General features: G+C 38.1%; 2 protein-coding genes across 2 annotated transcripts in view; both read right to left on the reverse strand.

The window, feature by feature from the left end:
• Positions 1-303: 303 nt before the first annotated feature.
• On the reverse strand, positions 304-3,139 carry trmt112 (tRNA methyltransferase subunit 11-2). Its single transcript, XM_024283577.2, has 4 exons — positions 2,935-3,139; positions 2,368-2,469; positions 1,040-1,132; positions 304-618 (listed from the first exon to the last, which is right to left on the reverse strand). Exons 1-4 carry the CDS (start codon positions 3,007-3,009, stop codon positions 517-519), a joined length of 372 nt encoding a protein of 123 aa, XP_024139345.1. The 5' UTR covers positions 3,010-3,139; the 3' UTR covers positions 304-516.
• Positions 3,140-3,726: 587 nt separating this feature from the next.
• Positions 3,727-22,331, reverse strand: part of atg2a (autophagy related 2A) — a 26,327-nt gene continuing 7,722 nt past the window's right edge. Inside the window, exons 13-42 of the mRNA XM_024283336.1 lie at positions 22,183-22,281; positions 21,545-21,700; positions 20,743-21,016; positions 20,350-20,422; positions 19,710-19,884; positions 19,484-19,626; positions 19,091-19,212; positions 18,777-18,934; positions 17,700-17,832; positions 17,381-17,565; positions 17,221-17,301; positions 16,205-16,311; positions 16,021-16,113; positions 14,877-14,947; positions 14,058-14,134; positions 11,655-11,825; positions 11,412-11,538; positions 11,033-11,253; positions 10,684-10,913; positions 10,044-10,179; positions 8,926-9,153; positions 8,726-8,827; positions 8,354-8,438; positions 8,057-8,210; positions 7,259-7,328; positions 7,062-7,144; positions 6,796-6,917; positions 6,490-6,644; positions 6,249-6,404; positions 3,727-5,266 (exon numbers count right to left, since the gene is read on the reverse strand). Coding sequence (XP_024139104.1) covers positions 5,030-5,266; positions 6,249-6,404; positions 6,490-6,644; positions 6,796-6,917; positions 7,062-7,144; positions 7,259-7,328; positions 8,057-8,210; positions 8,354-8,438; positions 8,726-8,827; positions 8,926-9,153; positions 10,044-10,179; positions 10,684-10,913; positions 11,033-11,253; positions 11,412-11,538; positions 11,655-11,825; positions 14,058-14,134; positions 14,877-14,947; positions 16,021-16,113; positions 16,205-16,311; positions 17,221-17,301; positions 17,381-17,565; positions 17,700-17,832; positions 18,777-18,934; positions 19,091-19,212; positions 19,484-19,626; positions 19,710-19,884; positions 20,350-20,422; positions 20,743-21,016; positions 21,545-21,700; positions 22,183-22,281 — 4,224 coding nt within the window. The 3' untranslated portion in view covers positions 3,727-5,029. The remainder of the gene's footprint in view (positions 5,267-6,248; positions 6,405-6,489; positions 6,645-6,795; positions 6,918-7,061; positions 7,145-7,258; positions 7,329-8,056; positions 8,211-8,353; positions 8,439-8,725; positions 8,828-8,925; positions 9,154-10,043; positions 10,180-10,683; positions 10,914-11,032; positions 11,254-11,411; positions 11,539-11,654; positions 11,826-14,057; positions 14,135-14,876; positions 14,948-16,020; positions 16,114-16,204; positions 16,312-17,220; positions 17,302-17,380; positions 17,566-17,699; positions 17,833-18,776; positions 18,935-19,090; positions 19,213-19,483; positions 19,627-19,709; positions 19,885-20,349; positions 20,423-20,742; positions 21,017-21,544; positions 21,701-22,182; positions 22,282-22,331) is intronic.

Raw genomic sequence — 22,331 nt, forward strand, 5'->3', positions numbered from 1 at the left:
CTGTCCTCAAGCTTAGGAGTAATCACACACACCGTGGTGCATCTCAAATCGCTGGATCCCGCCCAGGCTGGGTCAAAAGAAAAGCTGTAATGTGTGGCTTTAAGAAGGAAAAAAAAAGACTTCCTCAAAAAAAACTTCCAGCCTGCCTGCCTCCGTCTGCTGAAAGCCAAATGCAGGCAGCCTGCAGCCACGTCATCAGGCTCAGAGAGGACAGATTCAGCTCAGAGCCCACCTCTTACTTTAGCACGCCTGTAGCACAAACAGCCCCCTTTTTCTAACAAAGAAAACACTGAAGATTGCAGCTGTGAGGAATATCTGGATAGTTTTATTTAGAAAAAACAACAATTACAAAAATAAATACAGATAAAATCAAAAAGGGTTAACTTTCCTTAAACATTTCCAGATAGTTTTCTTCAGGAGCTGACACTCGAAATGCTAAAAGTAATTGCAGAGTGGTCCATTTGTCCGAACACAGTCTTGACGGGGGGAAGGTTTGCTCTGCAGATACAGAGATGTTTATGCTTCATCCTCGTTCAGCAGCATGTTGGGGATTCCTTTAGTGATCGGGAACTCCCGTCCTGATTCAGGACACTTTAGAGAGCCCTCCATCACCTCCACCTGTGAGGCGAACCAGAGAACAAATGAAAGATGAGAGATCCCTAAATGTTGACAGAATACACCCAGGGCAGTTAGAGGCACACCTTCAAAATAAAAGCAAGCACAGAGAAGAAGAAAAATATAGATATTGCAGAGCCAGCCATTATAGAGGCAATTAATCTTTATTTGATAGTTTAAGTAAATGTCTTATTAAGCATTAATATTTATCTACAATATATTTTTATGAAATTAATATTTTTAGCAGGTAACTATGCAATGGTGTGTTCACTCATGTGTTTTTGTTACCTGCCTTCAGTCATGCTTCATCTCTGTAAGTACCAGTTAAAATCAGTTCTAAAATCATTGTGTAATCTAAAAGGAAATATCATTTTTGGGTTGTTGGCAGAAGCAAACATCTGTCAAGATGGAGTCTGTTACAAACCTCTAGAAGTACTCTGTGCACTTTCTTCAGGAATTCTTCATTTTGCTCATAATCTACAACCAGTTCACCAGGCAGGTCCTGGCGATACCCCAACTATAAGAGTGAGAAAGAGGAAAAAGGGTGAAACATGTTAATTTTCTGAGGCTATAAACACCTCGTTTGTATGTTTTCATGAATGGACTAACAGGGGTCACAAACACCGTGCTCGCAGGCACCAGGTAGCCCCCAAGGAACTCACAAGTTGCCTGCTTCTAAAATTAGCACAACTCACTTGTGAGCTGCGTCTAAAATTAAATTTAATTCTGTTGCTTTTTTTAAAATTACACTTGTATTTACATAGATCTAAAAAAATATGTTCATGATACATGAACTTTAGATAAATTTAGGTGACCTCTGACCTACTCCAGTACAAAGATAATTAATTTTGTTAAAAATGCTGCAAATGTGGTCTTAGTTCAAAATGTGACAATATTTGTTTAAAAATGTTTAAGTAGTAGTTTTAACATTACATAATTGATAAACATGGTAATACATAGTGAAAATGGGATATTTTTCCCATGAAATGTGAGTGATCATCTTAAAATTTAACAATTACTGATTAATTAAGTTCTGAATATTGATAGCTTGTTGTCATTGGAAATAATTATGGTGAGAAACAGTGTCTTCACATAGAGGAGTATCATTATTCATTAATAATAATGTATAACTGAAGGCAAACTAAGCAAGTTTGTTATTTCAAACTGATAGCCCTTCATATGACTCAGTACCCATGAAGTAGCTCTCAGTTTAAAAAAGGTTGCTGACTCCTGAACTAACAGTTCAACTTCTGTAATAGCTGTACAAATGTTCAGCATTCATCACAGCCCACAGATGAATCATAACAGGTGAAATTCATATTCGTTCCAAACACAGCTTCTAAAAGAACTATGATCACAAAACTCACCTACTGAGGCCATCACAGCATTTCTGAGTATAGTTTTTGGTTTTAATAATTGGTTATTTAAAGTAGTAAAAATTAAACATTTAGAATAAATGAAAAAATATCAAATTTACAAATAATGCAATGACTTAAAAGTGACAAATGTAATAATGTAAACACAATTTTACACAATATCAACTTTTTCTGATTTATGATTATTCTGATCATTTCAACTACACAAACATCTGTTCAACATTGCCTCTATAAAGAAGCTCTCTGTGGTATTGTGACAAAAAAAAGTGTCTATGCAATGTCACAGTCAGCTTCTTTAACGTGACAAGGTCGATTTTCACCAGATTGTGAGTCATCCAGATGTGGTTACATCAAGGTAAGAAAACATCTGACTCACATCCCCTGCAGCCTGGACGAGGGCCCCCCACTCGAGTTTGGGAATCATGCGGCTCACAAATTGAGGGTTGAAATCCAGCTGATTCACTTTTACTTCAGTGGCCTGCACAAACAACCAGAGGAAACAACTCTGCCTTTAGGCGTGGAGGATTGTGGTTCTCCAAGAACATGAAATAACATTTTAACTTAATCAGTTTACATTAAGATAAACATTCCAGCTCTTTGACATTTAGAGCAAAATGCAATATATACATGTGGAGTATTAACCACATTTCTACATTAGATCAGTTTAGGACGTTTTATTTAAAAAAATAATCAATTAATTAAAACATAAAAAATAAAAAAGTACGGAAACGGGATTTTTTTTTGCCCCAAAATTACTATGCATGAGTATAATTTTGTTACCCTAAAGACGAAATTTCCCCCTAAAAAAGTTAATGTACTTCTATGTAGAGCTCGATGACTTAATGTTGAGCCTAAACTCAACGTGACAGCTTAGCTGCTACATCAAAACAAGTCGCCATCCGTCTCTCCGTGTTAGCATTAGCCACGATGCTAGCATGTTTACCTTTATGAGCAGCGGGTATCCCTTTGTGACTCCCTTCACGTGAGAGGTCAACATGTTGTGCGTGAGAAGCTTCATATTCACACACTGTCAGAGAGAAAGGGCACCACTCGAATTCAAAACACTCAAAGTAACAGCACCGACATGTAAACCACGCCGAACGTTCACATGTGACGGAAGTGCACCATTTAAAATGATCCGGGCAGCCTTAAGTGTCTCAGTTAGAGCTTTTGGTTCCTAGTTTGTAAATACGTGTTTTTTTTTTAAATCTAAAATAATTAAAAAATAAAAATATATAAAAAATAATTATATATTTTAAAAAATCAATACAGGTTGCAAAGGTTTGTGTGTTTTAGACATAACAGCGTTGATAGGAAGCTGAAATATGAGAGTATGCTATATTGTTCTCAAACCCAAACCTCCAATCTGAATGCTACTCAAGCTTGAGTTTCTTTCTGTGATGGCCTTTATATGACTTTGATATTTGGTTGTACTTCCAATCACATTGTGCAAGTTGCATTGGAATAAAGTGATTCCTATTCTTACTTTTGGGATAAATTGTTATTTTTAAATCACTCAATTGGCTATAGAAGTATTGAAACATTTCCTCTTTACAATAAAAAAATAACTGTGTTCCCATCTCTTTTTAAAAAGAGGCTTCTTTATATTCCCGCTATAAATTTACAACAATTTTCATGAAACATTAAACACAGCTAAACGTTTTTTAATCTAAAACCCTGAAATAATAAAAATAAATTGTAAAAGAAGAAATATCAATTTTTCAGATGCTTCATATCATTTTCAATTTTTTTGTTTGCTTTTTTATTTTTGTATTAATTTTGTACATGTTTTTGTAATATACAGACCATTCATACAGTTGATAGTAAATAGAATAATATAGCATCAGCCACTTTCAGACATGCAACTTCTGCACAGACTCAACCTCACATTAATCTCTCTTTCATACATACATAGAGGGACACATGTGCATCTGAAACAACACAAAAAAGTGAAAATGTAAAACTCTTTTTTTTCTGCCACAATATCTCCAAATGAACATCTTCCCAAACAAAAACAACAATACCTATGCTTTAGTAAAAGATAGAACAAATAACGAGACTTAAAAAAATGGAAGGTACTTAATAAGCTGGAAAAGCAAATATGAAAACAAGAGTAAATTCAGTCCCACAATCCAACATTTAGCTCTTGATGAAAAATAGAATCATCGATGACAAAAAGAAATTGTGATAACCAGCAGCTGACAACCCTCTGTAAAGGAATTATGAAGCTATAAAAAGAACTAGATATGCTACAGAGTTTTAGAGGCGTTTTGTGATTCTATTCAGTCAGGTAAGCTTTAAAAAGCCAGAATGTGTTACACCTTCAGGATGGTTGGGTAAGGGTTAAAGGAAGGTAACGCCAACTGGTTAAAAGGGCATTCTGCAAGGGTTATGGCACAAATAACTCACTGAGAAGAGAAGGTGCATAGCAGGGCCAAAGCTAAAACAATGAGGCAGTGTTGCATTGCAAAGTCAGGGTAAAAACCATCTGCAAACATACTGAGGGTGGTAGCAAGGACACTTCAAAAATATTATTCCTGATTCTGCCATGAGGAAAAACAGGCCCAAACCGCTTCAACTGAAGACTTTGTTAGAAGCAGCTTCCAACTTGATTACGAAGAACATCAACAGTCATTTCTAACACTTGCATCTGAAGTCTGGGTAAAACAAGCCAATCACTAAAGCATTTGCCTCACTGTTACACCATCTTGACCTAACATTGGTGTTGATCAAATAAAAGCATTCCTTCATGCAGATTTAACAAGAAACAAATCCAGATAACTGAAGATGTTTGCATTTGTTTCAGAGAGCCAATAGGAGGAGAGCTGATGAACAACAGAAGAAAACATCTGGTACGTTTATGTATGATGGAGCCATGTGAAAAACTAAGTATGAGCAACTGCAGCAGGAGTTCCTTGTTGCTTTGTTTTTGCCTCTCGTTGACTTTTTGCCTGGCCACCCACAAACAAGTCCTTTGCCAGCTGAGACTTCATAAATCCATGACACTCTCGCTGCCACAAACACAAAACGAATCGCCCTCATTCTTGAGCATCCTCGGTGCGCCACTTGAGGAAGTCCTCTTTCCGTGCGTCTGGTTTGATCTGGTTGCGCATTCCACCGAGCAGGTTGGAGGTTGCTTCTGAGGCCACGATCAAGGGTCGCACTACAGTAGGCGGGATCTGTCTCAGGACGCCGCCAACAGCACCAGGGAGACCCTTCTGTTCGTGACCGCGGGAAGCAACATCACACAGCGTCTGAGCGGTGTCGATCACACCCTGGAGAGTTAAGGTTTCACAAAGGAAAAGGGGTGACTTCATCATATTTTATAAGATTTTAACACAAGTAACAAAATGGATAACATGCAGTTTGCAAAGAAAATCTAGATTTTATTAAATTTGAAAAGCTGTGAATAGAAAAATGACTCATCCAGACACTCACTTCTCATAACTTCACAGGTCAAAAGTTTTGAGTTAAAAACAGAAAAATCTAACAAAAGACTTTAGGAGGTTTTAAAGAAACATATTTAAAGATCAGACATTTATTTAAACCTTAGTAGTCCTTTAGTGCTCTATTAATTTATCTCTAAAATTGTTTTGTGGCAATGCTTGATATCCATCTCTTGTTTTTTTTTTAAAGAATTGTATACATTTTTGATTATATTACACATTTAACTTAACTTCAAAGTATCCACAAAAATGAATTCTGAATAGTAAACCTGATCTTTTTTTGTGATGCAAAAGAAAAAAAAAAAGTTTTTTATGTTTTATAACAAAATATCAAACAAGTAGCGACAAAAATAAAAATGCTCAAATCCAAAAACAAAGCAAAGACGAGATCAAAACAATGTGAAAAAGTCTGAAAAACCAGGCAAAGCTCTATTGAAATATATGCAAAGGATATATTCCAAAAGGTTTCCCAATTATGTATCATAACTTTTGTCATGTTTCCTAAAACAAATCCAAGCTAAAAACTTTCTGAAACTCATGTTTAAATTGGAATAAAAACAATGGTAATGGGGTTTCAATGTAAACATCTGTTGTGATATGCAAACTCGCTGGTGAGTTCAGGGACTCCTGAGGGTTGTGTGTGAGCAGAAAACTATTTATAACATCAGAATTAGTTTTATCCGATGACCAGAAAGTCTCACTTCATCAAACAAAAGCTTTAATTTTGAAATTACCAAAAAAAAAGAATTTGTCGTTGGGTTAAAAAATATAAAATGAGATTGAACGGATTCTGCTGCGTGTAAAGCTGTACCTCTCTGACGGTGTCATAGGCCTTGGCCACGCCCTCTCGGAGGTCTGCAGGCTGGATGGCTCTGCGGGATCTGCTGTTTGGCGCTCGGCCCTCTGTGATGTAGCGATTTAAAGGGGGCGTTGGAGATAAGATGTCATAGACGGTCTCTGCTGTCGCCTGTCAAACAGGGCCGTAACCATCAGGTAAGAAATATGCAACAAACAGCATTTAGGATATTTGTGACATTTAAAAAAACTCTTACCTGAATAGCTTGCACCAGCCTGTTGCTCAGTTCCAAAGCAGCAGAAGCTGTGGAGGTGCCAAAGGATGCTGCCCCCCTCTGGAGCCCCCGGATAATGCGGCCATCCTTTCTGTACTGCTCTATGGGAAGCCAGAACAGATCTCGAACTCCATGAACTGAAAAAAAGAAAAAAAAAAACATATCAAAGCAGCCAAGACAGGAGAATAAGCCAAGAGAAAAAGCAGGATATGGAGCATGCAAATGCAGCCCTCACGCTGTTGACTGTATTGTGTTTGGAGTCAAATTCAAGAGACTGCAGAAACTTACAGAGCTGAACAACTGAGTGCATGGGGCCAACACCTCCCAGAATGCCTGGCAGCTGATTTTTCCTGATATCTGTCAGCCACTCTGTGACAGCATACTGAATCACTTTGTCTACACCCAGGAGACTGCAGACACAAGACCAAAGTTTGTTTTCCTTGTAAACCGATGTTATCGCACAAAGTCAGTTGAAAATATTGTATACACAAACTGAGAACTTGTATTTGATTTTATCTCAGAGGTTTGTGGTGGGAAAAGTGTTATGTTTCTACCCGTGTCTGCAGCAGAGCCTCTTCAGCTTCAGCTCCGAACAGTTTAACTGAGCCAGACCAATGAGGATCCCTGCAAATGTCCCCTGAAAGACAGCAAAAGAGCCTCGTACTATTTCACAAGCAAGTACACCTCTACTTCACAAATATCTTTATTTTAAATTTAGGTGAGGTCGATAATTCTTTGACTTATTTCTAACCTGCTCGATAACAACATGCTTTCCATGATAGTCCAGCCAAATAGGCACTTCTGAGGTGAAACGAAATTCCCTGAAGAAAAGAGACAAAACGTGACAGCTGTGAAGTTTTTTGATGCATCATTTTTTTAATAAGAGTGATCTTTATTTTTGTTATTTTCTTTCCAAGAGAGGCATTTGCTGTCTCTTGAACAGAAGAAAAAATATGTTTCACTATAAAAATGTTAAGAAGCATAAAAGAAGAACTTTTTTAATTGTTTCTAGTTTTCTCATTAGCTGACAAACGAAATATTTTAGAGTTTTTTTTCTGAAATTCATTGGTTTCAAGTCTTGTTTTGTTAAAATATTGTTGCAAATATGTTTTGACTAATGATCTTACTTCTAAGCACCAGTTAATGCAGAGCTTTACACAACCTCATTTTAGGACACAATACTTAAAAATACAAAGTAGGCTTCAAACTAAACACAGATCTTGTAGGTCCTTTTTTTTACTTATTTAAAACAGAATATTTTCTTCAGCTATAAGACAATAGATTTTGCGGAAAGTTAATGGTAAGATTTATTTGGAAATTTAAAGGAATGTATAAAAAATAAAACAATCAACAATCAATTTTGTGTACAGTTCTGAACTATAGTTAAATTGCTGTTTTTTTTTATTTCTATACTTTTCTTATTTTTGCAAATATTGAACCATATGATCTTAAAGCTGACCCAGTGTTAAAGTACAAACTTTAGTCAGACTAACACAGTCAGAAGAACCGTCTTTAATCCTGTACATCCAGTTAGGAACCATTTGCTTACCGGAAGTAGATTGGCTGATCTGAGGAGGAAGACGAGCCGAGGGAGGAAGAGCTCTGTTCGCTGTATGTAGTTTCTACAGAAGCTGTGAGGTCCGGTCCCAGACCGGCAGGTGCATCTTCCTCCTTAAACTCCTTCTGGGAAGGATCTGCCTTCACTGTAAATAAAGAACACACCTCAACTCAAACCTGGAAACGATTTAGTGGTAAACTTTTTTTTACTTGTACTTGTGTAACTATAAAAGCAGATGGTTTAAGTCTTAACTTTAAATCTAAAAACAATATATTTGTCACAAATCACCTTCAGCTGCTGCATCCACAGGTAGATAGGGGTTAACATAGGAAGCTAGATTACTGAAAAAGTCCTTCAGGAAAAACAGTGCATCCTGGAAGGGAGACAGAAAGAAGGCTGATTAGAAGTGATGAGAGGTTAGAGGAATCCCGGGAAGAATGACCAACAGACCACAGGGAAACCTCTAATGATGTGGAACTCCTCATTATGTCTGTGATGGAGGAACTCCCTTAGACTTTTTTTTTTGACTGCCTTTATCCTAGTTTACTGTCATGTCTGTAATCAGTCTTAGCTCAAGAGGAAGCCATAACATTCAAATGTTACAACTTCTCATTTATATGAAATACTGAGATGAAATGGAACGCATTTCCTTTTTCCAACCTGATCAATGTTGAGTCGTAGTGGCAGCAGGCTGACCCGCAGACAGCACTCTGGACCACCGAGGCCAGACTCTGGACACACCTGCAGGGCTTTCACCGTCAACTGTCACCATAAAAACATGCCACACTATCAAAAAATGCTTTCCAGACATCTTTTTAAAGAAACCGTTTCACTCCAGCTCTTCAAGCAGTCTTCCTCACCATGTTGGAGTGGGCTCTCCGGGGCATGCTCTCGCTCGTGTAGAGATAAAGGAATTTGTTGATTTGGGAGGAAGCCAGTCGGTCCCGGATTTCCAGCTCCTGGACAATGAACACCTGTCTGGACAGGGGTTGTTCACCAGCAGGACCGACCCCAGATCCAGATGCTCCTGACCCGTCACCATCCTGCCCCGTTACTGCTACCGTATAGGACTCATGTTGCAAAGACACCTGAAAATGGGAAGTTTAATTAATTTATTTAGCACCTTTAAATGACCTCGGTCAAGCAAGGCACTGTACATTAAAAGTTCAAAGAACAATAAAATATTAAAAACAGTTACATTGATAAAAACTTATACATATGTGACATAAAAGCATAAAAACAGAAGATAAAAGCAGAGCTAAAACAATAAATCAGTAAAACACTCCAGCAGAGCAGAGTCTCATGCCGTGTCAAAAGTCTGGCGATAAAAATGGGTTATAAGAAGTAAAAAAAAAAAAAAAAAAATGGACAGTGAGGATGCCTGCCGAATGCTCAGTGGTAACTCGTTCCACAGCTTCGATGCGCAGATTGAAAACACTCGTTCGCCTGCTAGGACCAAACCCCATCACTTCCATCAAACAAGACAGTAGTGGTGTAACAGAGCAACATTTCTTTATTGGTAAATAAATCTGACTGTCGTCAACATAGCAATGAAAGGAAACTCGGTGCTATCTCAGGACGGAGCCCAAAGGAAGGAGGTACAAATAGAATAAAAGTGGTCCTAAAATAGACCCCCGTGGAACCCCAAAAAACAGTGGAGCTGTTGAAGATTAGGATCCAGACATGCTCACACACACAGTCCTGGAGCAGATGGAAAAATGCTGTTGTAGCTGTAACATTTCCCTCGTCTGAGGTGGTGTCTGGCTCAAAACTGTACCACTGGATAGCTCCAATTTTATTCGAGATTTTAGTTGCATCGCTAATGTTAGGATGTGGCTGTAAAGTAGTAGGAGAGCACGTAAACAGACAGGTGACGGGAAGGGGGCGGGTTTATTCCACACCAACAGTTCCGCCCACAACCCAAAGGTGAATTGTCTGATGAACTCCTGCCGCTCTTCTTAGGCTGAACAGATTTTACCTTTGTGAGCTGAATTTCCATCAGCAGTGAGTGCTGACGGCCGCTTCCCCCCGCCCAGCGCCAGGAGTTCTGTGGACGGGAACAGGGAACGGAGCGAGACGGGGACCCACGGACACCAGCAGGTGCTGAACGTCCCCTGGAAAGGAAACCAGCAGGAAGAAAACACCAATAATTACAAAAATCTGAATTTAGACAGTCAGTCAATGAAGTGCATTTTTTTTTCATCTTCTGGTCTGGGAAATCTTAGATTATGGCTTTCAATCCAGTAATAGGCCATGTTAAAGACTTAAATAAAAGCTACTCAGTGCCTCCCTGCGTGACACAGAATTAGCAGTTGGGCTGGGAGGTTAAACCAACAAGTGGTCCCTCAACGCGGCTGGTTCTGCTGCCTACCACTCCCTTGTGGGATGGGTCAAATGTGGAGAACACATTTCACACACGGAGATGGGAGAATAGATTTATTTATCTCAAAACTTGCTGTGTATCATCAGAAGAAAGCAACAGAAAAAATAATCATCTCAAGTCAGAGTGAAAGGAAACTACGAGAAACATTAAGAGTCTTCTTTGCAAAGTTTGAGTCTAATGCTGTTAGTCAAAAGCAGGTAAATGCTGCTCCTCTATAGCTTTCAAAGCTGTTTACCTGCTTGTACTTGGAGCATGAATGGAAATAGGTTTTCCACCAAAGTCCTTGCCCCCATAAAGGTGCCACACCACAGAGATTTCACGCAGCATCACTCTGCTCTGAGGTACTGGGAAGCGGCTCGGAGTGCGGAGAAGGTCAGAACTTCCTCTAGGCCTGGAGAAGTGACTGTCCTTGACTTTGATGGGTCCCTGGGACAGCACTGTCACCACAGGCTCGCCGTCTCTAGGCTGAAAGGAATGTAGGAAAGGGAAAATACTTTAAAATGATTATTTTAGAACAGAAGATATAGAAAGTGGAAACCAAGGGAGACATATCTCCTCCATGCATTAATGGCATAAAAACTCACAGGTATGCCCATGCCAGGAGCCTCCAGGATACAGAAGTCATCATTGTCTGTGGAGACCTCAGAGTCTTCATCTGACATGTCTGCCTGTGCTTCTATTGCTGTAGAAACCAATCCGTCCAGTTCATGTGTATCCCTCTGAAGAACGGAGGGGATCTGCTTAGAGGCTTCCCCAGGAAACAAGTATACAGACACTGGGGAGCCTGATGGCACTGTGGGTGAACCTGAAGCAGAACAAGAAGAAATAAACTGATTAAGAATAAATCATATGATAGAAAAGGAGCTTTGTTTTAAGAAAGTATCTGTAATTTTAATTGTTTTTTCATAAGAAGCTGCTGGATTTCAATAAAGCTGAGACGTTTAGGGACGTAGCAGTAAATACCTGGATCTGAGCTCTCTTCTCTGTGGCTCCTCTCTGTGTCCATTAAGGCATCAGCTAGGTCATACTGGTTGATCTCTGCAGTTTCAGCTGGAGGGCAGGACACCATAGACGCAGGACTTTCTGACAGCTAGGATGAAATTGATTAACGCCAGATTTAAACCAGCTTGAACTGACAATACAATGTCACCAATTTATTATTCCTGTAAAAAAAATAAAAATAAAAAAAAAGACAAAACGATTTACTGGTAATATCTGGCCAGCGATTTCAGTGGGTGAGGTAAGACGTGGTGGTGGGTGCAGGTCGCCCTGTGAGACCAGGTACTGCAGTAGATTGATGAGGGCTGCACAGGAATCTGCACAGGTGTGTAGGTGGACCACGTTGTTGGAGCAGCGGAGCTCAAAGAGAGGCTGTGACTAAGAGAAACAAAGAGAGAACACAGAAGCATTAATTATCCCACTGTCTGAGAGAACTGCAATAATTATTGTGTTTTAAGGGTTTTGCACATCTTGAGTTCAAAAGACTAATTGGTATATAATACAGCATGCAAATGAAAGGGGTCATTTTTAACTTCAGGTCATTAAAGGTGCAGTCATCGTCATCGAAGAGTAAAATAATCCCTTTTAACTCTAAATAGATTTTGCTCCTTAAGTAAAAAAAAGAACAAGGTGCAACAGACTTTATCTGTGTCCTTTCAGAAACAGGAAAATCTGCTATGGAACTGCCAATAACAGGGTGACCCGTGACAAAGTCGGGGTACAGATATCCCGCAAGACCATAAAACCTTTGATGCACAAATTATAGAAACTAAAGTGAGTCCAGATCTTGGACTTTAACATGATTTAAGCATTTTCTAATTTCAGAGAGATAATCTTCAACTCAAATTGTGTTTCTGTGGAAGCAATTTTGAAAAAACAGGAACATTTGTTTAAAAACATCTTTTTTTTTGCTGAAAGCACTGTTATGGGTTGAGGATTTATTGCAATCACTATATTTATTTCATCTGGTATGAGATGGGATTTTGTTTCTGGTAAATACAGTTAAGTGAAAAACAAGTCCTGCAGCAAATGCAGATCATATCCTTTTCCTTTGGGTTAAAGCCCAGAAAATAAAGGGTCACTCTGCAGAAATTAACTTTATCTATTCAAACAACTGAAAATGAAGAAAATAAAAAACATTTAACAAGAGGCACTCTAATAAAAGTAAAAAAGTAAAGATTCTGATGGGAGAACATATTTGTGCACATCATCTAAGTCTCTCATTCTCAGTGTTTTTTGATTATAGTTATGCAGTTTTTAGCCAAAATCAAAAAGTCGGTGTCATTTCTTAGGACATAGTTTCTACAGACCAGCAGGAGCTCATTCAAATTTGGCTCTGGGTTGGTGCAAAAGGTACGCCTACTTTGATATCCCAGCATACCTTTGTTTACATTCTCTCCAGTTAGCTTACAGCCCCTAACATCCAAAGCTAATATTTGTGTTTTAAAAAAGGAGCAATATTGATGCAATCCAGCCATACAGTTTTGAGGCAGATGGATTTCCTCAGACGAGGAAATGGAAGACGTGCGCAGATCTGGATTAACGAATTTCCCCACCCTGTGGGATTAATGAAGAATCTAGAATCTTGAATCTATTTGTCTGCAAGTGGGGGATTTAGAGTTGGACCATGGCAGTTTCTGCATCACAAACCCACATTTTTCCAGCTGCTCCTGATCAAGTATAATTACAATAAATAAATACTCAAAAATACAGATTTTATCATATATTATTTTATATATTTCCTCCATCATGAGAAAAATGTAACCAAAAACATTATTTGCATTGGGGTGGGTTTTTAAAACATTTCTTTGCCACAAACAAAGTTATCTCAAATAGGTTAATGACCTGGAAAAAATATTTTTTTCAATCCCATCTATGAAAGGTATTACATAAAAATAAAATTGAGTAAAATGTATTTCATTTGCGCAAATTCTATGTTTAAATATATTGTCCAGACACATCAGTCTCACATAGTCATTTTGTTAAAGTACAATCACAGTTGTTTGGACCTAAACAATACGTTTGTGTGTGTGTGTGTGTTTTAAATGTATTGCTTTTGAGACTTTGCACAATCATTGCTGGTAAAAAACAGCACATAATGTCAGCCTTTAATAGTATTGTAACATTTGAGCAAACTTTTAAAAAAGTCTTATTTTACTAAAGGCATAGTATTAAAAATATATCCTCTGACAACTTCTTTTGTAATATAAGAGTTATCCAAAGTTTTTTGTGCATCCTGACACAGACTCTACAATTAGGCCAAATATTTAGTTCCTTCTCAATAACTTGTCACCTTCTTGCTCAGAGCAAAGGTGTGTTATTGTTGAGACCTAACCAGTGTGTCATCTTCCTAATTATGGCCTCAAGTCTAACTAAGAGCTGCTCTCTTGCTTGATTGTTGTCTGGAGCTATTATTACGACGCACCTTAACTTCAGTAAAACAAATATTTTTCTACATACTGGGAGGTGCTCGTTAGTGGTTTCTGAATGAAAGTTAGCTAAATTGTGTGTCTTTTTATGTTTACATTTTGTCTGGCTAAGGTCATCTCTGATGGGGGCTGCTGAATGTGAAAGAAAAAGACAGGTAAGAAACAGATAGGAAGTACTCACCAGCTTGCCTGTATTGTTGCCCTTCCATGTGGTGATGGCAAGCTCCAGAAGGTCAATGTCCAAAATACACACATAGTCTTAAAAAAAACAAAGCATGTGTTACTTTTTTTTATTATCAGACATAAAGATCATTTTAGACACAAATTCAAATTTAATCATGAGCTATCAAAACATTCTCGTAATAAAACACCAATTATTAAACTAGAGAGATCTTTCTGAATTTTATGTCAGCTAAAAACAACATGAAGTGAATGCTGCAGCTCAAATATTCAAACATGCTTCGGTCACATAAAAAATAATAAAATAAAAACAAATGAAATCAGGATTTCAGCCAAGTAAGTTTGGTCTCGTTAGATTAACATAAAGTCTTTACCACATTTACAGTCAAACCTGAAACTATTGGTACTCCTGATACATTCTTTACTTTTTATTTAAAAGTAAATACAAGTTTTCTTGCACACCATCTTACTAACTTCTTGAGGACACCTGTGCCATTTACAATCAAAAAGAAACTCTTGACTTAAAGTCAGAATTGGCAGAGATTTGCACAAATTCAGATTAAATGTTTTGGCAAAGCTAATTAAATTAGAAGTAATACATATTAGTGCAGATCATTCCATCTCCATCTGGCTACAGGTAAGATGAACATTTTTTCAGTTGATTAGTTTCTTATATAATAAAAAGTGAAACACTAACATACACATACCACACGGGCGAAGTTAGATTTTTAAATAGTAGATTGTTATAAGATCACCAAGTCTCAAAACTATTCTGAAAGTGTAAAAGGACACAAAAGCACATTTTATATTTATGTTTTACCTTTTCTCAAATCCACTGTGTCCGCTTCACATTTATCAGAGAGGTAGAGAGCTGAGTCATCCAGAATGAATCTGAGGATAGAAACATTATATAGAACGTCACATCTTACAGTTGTTTAATTAAGAAATCATTTTAGTTTCACTGGATTATTATTTTCACTGTGAGAGAAATTATCTAAACATCCCAGTATGATTTTATGATTGTAGGATTTTTAAAAATAATTTGTGTGCTACTGCTGCAAATAAGTATTTAAACATATGAGAAAATCAATGTTAGTGTTTGCTATAGTAGCCTTAGTTTGTGCCTACACAGGTCAAATGTTTCCTACAGTTTTTCTCCAGGTTTGCACACACTTCAGTCCATTCCTCCACACAGATCTCCTCTAGATCAATCAGGTTTCTGCGCTGTTGCTGAGATACACAGAATTTGAGGTTCCTCTAAAGATTTTCTATTGGGTTTAGGTCTGGAGACTGGCTATGCCACCCCAGAACCTTAATATGCTTCTTTCTGGAGCTACTCCTTAGTTATCCTGGCTGTTTTGGGTCATCGTCATGTTGGAAGACCCAGTCACCACCCATCTTCAATACTACAATTTTATTTCTGGTGTCTTTAGACAGCTCTTTGGTCTTTACCTGACAACCAATTGTCTGTCTTTGTCTGGCAACTAATGACCAAAAACGGGTGCTTTTAATTGAGGGTAATAAGTGAAGTGGAGGTGGACTGTTTAAAGGCGGACTAACAGGTATTTGAAGGACAGAATTCTAGCCAATAGACATGCGTTTAAATACTTATTTGTACCTGTAGCATACATTTTTTTTAGAAAAATCATGCACTGTGATTTCCAGATTTTTGTAGATTATGTCTCTCACAGTAGACATACACCAAAGGAGAAAATGTCTGACCCCTCCATGGTTTCTCAGAGGGAAGACTTTCAAAATCCCAAGGTGTTCAAATAATGCTTGTGTGTCACAAGAATAAAGAGCTGTGTGTCCAGCAAGAACATTTTTGAAAGTTAAGTAAAATACTTGTCTTGCACAAACTGGAAATTACATTTTCACAATTTCTTACATGTTATGGTAATAAAACATGTAACTCCAGTCAAAAAAGTTTTGTATTTGTGAGTCATTATGTCCGAGGTCTGTACCTTAGGTGGAAGGTGGCTGTGTCCACAATGATGTTGCTGGACAGAGAAAAGGACTCTGCAGTGAACAGCGCTCGTAGAGGGAGATACAGCGGCCTAAAACAAAAAAATAAATAAATAAAATGAAAATTTAAACAACAACAAAAAAGAAGAAATGGTTTCAAAACTCTACTAGGACTATCTATACCTGTAATCTATGGCACACGTGGCAAGGTGTGTGTGAAGGACTGTGATGACAGCCGGCGCCGTGTATCCCAGGATGGGATCATCAATAACATCAAGAAAGTCAACAAGCTGTGATAAAGAGAGATGAGCTCAGGGGGCGGGCACTGCAGTAAACAATAGATGTAACCTTCATCTGCAAAACTTGACTTCTGAGTTGTTGTCATTTTATCATAAAATACTTTAACATCAAATGGTGAATGGAACCAAAATCAAACATATTGTATATTGAAGAAACAGAAGCTATCTTAGAAATATTGCTTTTTTTGTCAATTCAACACTGTCGGCTTTAACAAAAACTGAAAGGAGTCAAACATATTTTGCTTTCACTCCCCACAATCATTTTTGGATGTCCTCAATAAGCAATAGGGCTCATTTTGATCCTCCCACACATTAGAGAAGGTTGCTACCTGCTCCAACAACAACAGAAATATAAACACTGCATGACGACCAGCTTTTCTTCCAGAGTTTTGCTCAAATATTTATACAAACTGCACGCCAGTCGGCAAGATAAGGATTGTTTCTATAAATTATTTATCCAAGTGAAAGCCAAACTAATTAAGCAGAGTATTCTTAGACGTTGGGGTAAGACTGATAAGTGGGTGACACATGAAGCACATTTCAAGTATCAAAAAATTCTAACAGATAAACCCTAGGTTCTATTTTAATTGAATCTTTATGTCCTGATTGAATTATGTGCTCAGTGGCACATTTGAATGCATTAGGTACACATTAAAATTTGGATTAATATTTTACCTTACCTTGTGTATTAATTATATATTTTTTGTGGAAAAACAAAATAATGGGAGGTTCTTTTAATGCATCCTTCATAGCAAGCAAACATACAGCTAATGCATGTACTGTTGTAATTTAAAAGTTTAAAAATTTGGAAGAAATGTTACAATTTGGGGATGATCTAGAAGACTTTTCACAAGCTACAGCATCAACCCCAGAGGTGGCTGGCTTCCTTTAGCCTCTCACCTGTTCGTGCCAGCTCTGATCGGTCTGAGTCATGTAATGCCGCATTGTTGCTCCTTTGAGTTGAAGGGCAACTAGAAATTCCTTTAAGGGAGAAGGAATCGGATGAGGCTTTATCTCAACATAGCAGAGGCTGCATTTGTAAAGTGTGCGGACTACCAACTTTAACGTTTCTCTGGAGGTCCAGTGTGATTTTTATAGCTGTGGACAGCATCTGTGGCTCGCCCTCTCTCCCGCTCACACTGCTCACTCCCACCTCTGTGGGGTAGATGGTAGGGTCCAAATGCTTTGGTGGAGTGAAGCTGGGCATCTCCAGCCGCTCTGGAATTGTGGCGGGTTTTACCACCGCTATGTGGGAGAGACATTAAGACAAAGTGCAATGAGACTTAAACTGATTATGAATACTTGGCTTGATGTAAAATAAGACAAGAACGGATGAATTATGCTGTCATAAAAGTGTAGCACAAAAGCACAGGGCTCACCTTGATGATAGAGCTCCACTCGTTGACTTTCAAGACACAGAAAACTAAGGTTGGGGTCATTCAGATACTGCGCCACGCTGAACATCTTCCCTCCCTCCAGGTCAAGCACAATCTCTCCATGACTCTGGTCCTCCTAATGAATGACAGAATACAACTGGTGACAAACTGAGTAAACAAAATGAAAAGAACGAGATTTCTCTGAAAGAGTTAAAATATCTAAATATATTTTAGCAGCAAACATAACATACTAGGTTGTAATATCAACAGATATGAAGAGAGTAGAAATTTGACTGATTCTAGAAAAAAAACAATTTCATCCACATTTTGCTGAATCCATGCTTTAGCTTTTCTATTATGTTTCTTGATTTTTAGAGATACTGCGTATGAAATGTGTATTGACGAGAATATGTTTATACTTTCATTGTACCAATTCAACAATTTTTAGATACTACAAAGTCAAAGAAAACTGTTAAAACATTTAGGTATAAAATTAAATAATTCAAATATTTGAACAATGCTTGATATATTAGTTGAAAATAAATGTGTTTATACATTTATTGATAAAATTATTTGACATTACTGCAGTCATATCTTTTACTAAAAATAATTTCAGAAGTTCCACTCCAATCATCTTTCAGTGTTCCAAGTTTTTTTTTTTATAATTATGCCACTTTTGGACAAAAAAAAATAAATAATTGTGTTGTTTTCTCTGACATAGTTTCTGCAGAGCAGCAGGAGTTCATTAGAAATTTGCCTGAGTTGTTGGTAGACCCCTGGCGTGAAGCAACCCCGCCCCCTCAATTCAGGCCACCAATAACTGAGAACTTTTTAAACTCAGAAATGCCGTTTTAAGCCAATTTTTTTCATATATGTCCTCCATCGTGGGAAAAATTCAACAAGAACATATTAAAAGCATGGATTTACACTATCCTATATTTATCTTTTGTATTACAAGTGACTTGAATCAGTTATGATTTTAGGCAAATGCATTAATAAAAAAAACTACTTGTGTCCTCTTTAAACCTAAATTCTAAACAGGGTAATAAATTTAGAACACTGATTGTTCTCCTGGCTCACCTTCTTGTCAGTTCTGGCTTGGATGCGTCCTTTTCCAATAATCACAGTGAGGGAGAGGAGGCTGAGGTTGTGGTTTAAGCGGGAGGCAGACTGCTGCATCCTTCCAGATGGCTCACTGGCCAAGTAGAACTGAGTCTCCTCCTCTTCTGAATCGGAGTCTGCAGAAGAAAAAGCAGCCTTATATTTAATTAATCTCTGAAGCTAAAATCCTAATCCAAAAACAATACAAAATTTGGCAATAAAAGTTTGGGTCTGCTGCTTGTGTAATGGATCTATATTGTTATTAAGTTTTCCACCAGCTCAGTCGAACTCACCCAGTCTAAATGCTGACTTGCACAGCTGGAACTCTTCACGCTGATGGTTGCTGCGCTCGGGGCTGTGGGCTGAAGGGGGAGGAGGGGGAGGTGGCTCCCACATCAAGAGATCATTATTGATCCTTTTGGATGAATAGGTTGGTGAGGGAAAATTACAGTTATTTCTGAATCAACATTAAAACCCAAGATACTCAAATGTATAAAGAGGAGGGAGTTCATAGGATGATGACAGAAGGTTTTATATAGTTAAAAAATGAGCTAATAATCCATACATTTCATGATAAAGTAATAATATCTTTTAAGGATAGTTCAAAAACAAACAAAAAGTAACGCTTTTGTCAACAATATTCTGGTTAGAACTCTGGATTATGTGAAGCAGAACTCTTTACATACCTGTTGTAGATGCTCTGGAAGGCCTGTTTGCTGGGCAGGAGGATGTAAGCCAGCGGCATGCTGACATCCACAGCACACTGACACTGAGCAACGCACTGTTCCTGAAACTGAAGCATCTCCTCTGGGTCAGCAGGAATCACCCTCTGAAAAGGAAATCTTCCGTAGGTTATGGGATTCTGATCATTTGGTGGACACCCTGTGAAATGTTTCTGTAGTCCTCCTGCACCTCTTCAGTCTCAAACATGGTGCGGTTGGAAGAAAAGGGGGAGCTGGTTTTCTCGTTGAATTCACAGTGGCTTTCAAAAAAGGCAGCTCCGAGGTCCTTGATGAGGCTCAGGTTCATCCCACTCAGACCTGCTGTTGGGCCCTGAGCCTCACCTCCATGGACACGCACCGATATTCTGCTCAAGGAGAAAAAGAAGACAGTGGAGGTCGGAATCCAGCTTTGGTTGCTAGTATCATAAGAAGAAGAGTTTTGACAAATTTCTGCATGTTTTCAAATGTATGTATTTTCTTTTACTCAATAACATTTACTAAATTACATTTATCACCACATCAGCTCTTAAAGTACAACCTTTGGAGCCATAATAGGGATTCATTGGCAGAGTTTAGACAAAAGTGTTTTAAAAAATTGCTAAAGGCTGTTTTGAAAATTAAAGTCACACATTTTTGGACAATTTATCCAGGAAAAAAATGCCTTTACAATAATAACAAAAAAACTTAGCCTCTCCATACTTTTTGACTTCTCTTTAAATTTGCTGAGCTTAGAATATTTTCCTGGTATCACATGTCATCCCCACAAATGCTTGTTTTTTTGTCATAAACGCATAGTTGTTGCCATTTTAATAATCACTTGACTAACAAACCTGGGGAGAGAGTCATGACTCTTTTTCACTCTGATGCAGGGGAAAGATCCTCCCTCCCAGCCATCATATGAGCCTGGTGAGAAAAAGATTAGCAAAACAAATAAACATTCTCAGAAAGAATCAGATGACAAATCAAGGCTTCTGAAAGTATTTTCAACAATAAAAAATACCACAACAAGGACTATACATCTGTAACCTACAAATGGAAGGAAATGATTTTCTGTTTTTTTTTTTTTAAATCAAATTACTCCTAACACAGTATTTCCAGTATTTTCTCACTGTTGTGCAAGTTCATTAATGTTGATGGCTTAAGAAAAAAAAAACCTAAAGATGTTTTAGTTATAAGATTTGTATATAGTGCAGAGTTCTTTATTGAACTGTTTGAGCTCCCACCATGCAGGTCAGTGAAAGAGGCCTCCAGGAGCTGTGTGAGGCAGGGAACCAAAGGCTGCCCCGGTGTGGCCTGGTGGTTCTGGAGGTCTGGGGCCTCTTGGTGCTTCAGCTCCAGCTCCATCAGCTCCAGCACCAAAGTCTCCTCCCTCACGGCTCTCTGGCTCGGTGGTCGGCGGATATGGAGAGGCCGCAAGTCTGCAATGGGGAAGCGAAGCCTGAGGACGGCGTGCGGGGAGAGGAGGGTGAAGGATGAAGAGAGCTCAAAGCTCTGAGCCTGAAAGGAAAGAAAATTAACAAACATCTTAATACAAATTACTGAATGGAAAGTCAGTCTAACTTTAATTTGAGGGTTCAGGCAAAAAAAAACAACCCTGTATTTAATGCAGACCACTAAAATGTTTTATGGAGGATCTGGGCAGTTGAAACCTAAAATGCAGACAGCTGGACAGGAGTCAATTCACTCCCTAGTAGTGTGGTTTTGTTGGTTTTTGTCTTCATCTGAACAAATATGGACATTCAGACATGACAGAAACATTCTTTAATGCCGTTTCTCATAGTTTTGGGTTCTCATTATGGTGAGAAAATATTTTTTTATGACTTCACCACACTGGCTTAGGCAAACCAAAATCATTTTTATGTGAATTCAGACCAGTTTTCCTACACCACCACCAGAATCTATTTTATAAAAATAATAATGGCTGTAATTGCAGCTATTTAGAACATATGTTTTTTTCCTGTTAATTAAACACATTTTTTTTCTATGGATTCTTTCAGATGGTCTAAATGTGCTTTGAAGAATCACCTGCATTAGTCCTGATGTGGGAGTCTGTGTGGAACAATGGCTGAAGGCTCTGTTAAGGCTGCCCAGACGACTGAGGATGTCCAAGTCCAGCTCAGCGCTGAGTTCTGCGAGCTCCACCTGCACCACACTGTCACGCCGCACCACCCGCTGTTTGCCCTGCCAGCACAGCCACAGAAAACATGGAATCATGTTTAAAATATGTATATATTCATGTCTGTGGGAAAAAACAGATGCTGTAAAAGTTGACCTTCTATTTTATTAATTGTTATGTTAACATAATCAATGAAAAAACATGATCTTAGGTATTTTACATTTAGAGTAAAACTGCAGCAACAATGAAAACCAAAAGGTTTTCTAGGTAAGAAAACATTTTGTAATTAATATAATTGAAATATTTCCTTAGTGGTAAAGGATTCACTCTGAGACGGGAAGAGTGTAGGTTCAAATCTACAGCTGGGAACCACTGAAGGTCACATTTCATTCAATAAATTGTGGGACGTTTCATTTCCCAATTCTTGCCACACATTCTGGAAACTAATAGTGATTCCTTTTATGTACAGCGGACTTCTTAAACACAAGCTCCATCTATTTGTGATAAGAAATGTGTTAAACTTGTGAATTTGTGTGTGGATGCGTACCTTACGCAGGTGTCTTTCAGTAAGGCTGTAATGTACTTTGGCGCATGGTCTCACGGTACCTCCAACTGTAAACAAACCAGCCCTTTGGAACTGCAGCAACTGAAAATGGACGAAACATTCTGATGAGCTCAGCAAGATAACAAAACATA

This window comes from Oryzias melastigma, linkage group LG10, assembly GCF_002922805.2.
Source record: "Oryzias melastigma strain HK-1 linkage group LG10, ASM292280v2, whole genome shotgun sequence".
Classification (NCBI taxonomy): domain Eukaryota; kingdom Metazoa; phylum Chordata; class Actinopteri; order Beloniformes; family Adrianichthyidae; genus Oryzias; species Oryzias melastigma.

Coding starts and splice junctions, on each gene's coding strand:
- trmt112 (XM_024283577.2), bottom strand. CDS start 3,009: ATGAAGCTTCTCACGCACAACATGTTGACCTCTCACGTGAAGGGAGTC. Junction 2,470..2,934: donor GATACCCGCTGCTCATAAAG/GTAAACATGCTA, acceptor TTGTTTGTGCAG/GCCACTGAAGTAAAAGTGAA. Junction 1,133..2,367: donor TCGTCCAGGCTGCAGGGGAT/GTGAGTCAGATG, acceptor TCACTCTTATAG/TTGGGGTATCGCCAGGACCT.